Source organism: Haliaeetus leucocephalus, unplaced genomic scaffold, assembly GCF_000737465.1.
Source record: "Haliaeetus leucocephalus isolate CR32 unplaced genomic scaffold, Haliaeetus_leucocephalus-4.0 Scaffold76, whole genome shotgun sequence".
NCBI lineage: Eukaryota > Metazoa > Chordata > Aves > Accipitriformes > Accipitridae > Haliaeetus > Haliaeetus leucocephalus.
The window spans coordinates 2,807,304-2,807,707 of record NW_010972512.1 but is presented as its reverse complement, the minus strand read 5'-3'; the positions used below and the strand labels follow the sequence as shown (position 1 = coordinate 2,807,707).

The 404-nt window shown below is 75.0% G+C and overlaps 1 protein-coding gene across 2 annotated transcripts in view; it reads right to left on the bottom strand.

The window, feature by feature from the left end:
• KIFAP3 (kinesin-associated protein 3) overlaps nucleotides 1-319 on the bottom strand; it is a 72,591-nt gene extending 72,272 nt beyond the window's left edge. The window contains exon 1 of one of the 2 annotated variants that reach the window (XM_010581524.1): nucleotides 261-319. In XM_010581524.1, coding sequence (XP_010579826.1) covers nucleotides 261-292 — 32 coding nt within the window. In that variant the 5' untranslated portion in view covers nucleotides 293-319. The remainder of the gene's footprint in view (nucleotides 1-260) is intronic. The other variant, XM_010581533.1, reaches the window with a different exon arrangement.
• Nucleotides 320-404: the final 85 nt, after the last annotated feature.

Sequence of the window (404 nt, the reverse complement as noted above, 5' to 3'; positions counted from 1 at the left end):
CCCCCCCAAACCAAACCCCCCCCCCCCCCCCCCCCCCAGCCTACAACACCTGTCTCCCACCCCACAACCTCGCACACGCCACGCCACCCCTCACGACAGCCTGCCGCGCCCCGGTCCCACAGCCCCACGCCCAGCCCTCACGAAAACCTGCCCCGCCTCAGCCCCACGGCCCCCTTCCATCCACCCCCCAACCTGCCGCGCCTTGGCCCCACAACAGTCGTCTCCCCCCCACACACACCCTGGCCAGCCTCCCCGGTTACCTCTTGAGGTACCGGGCGTCCTCGCCCTGCATGGCGGCGGGGCGGGGGGGAGGCCTCGGCAGGGCGCGGCCCCGCAGCGGTGCTGTTACCAGGGTGAGCGCCAGCCCCGCCCCGCGAGCTCTCAGCACGCACGCGCCGCCGCCC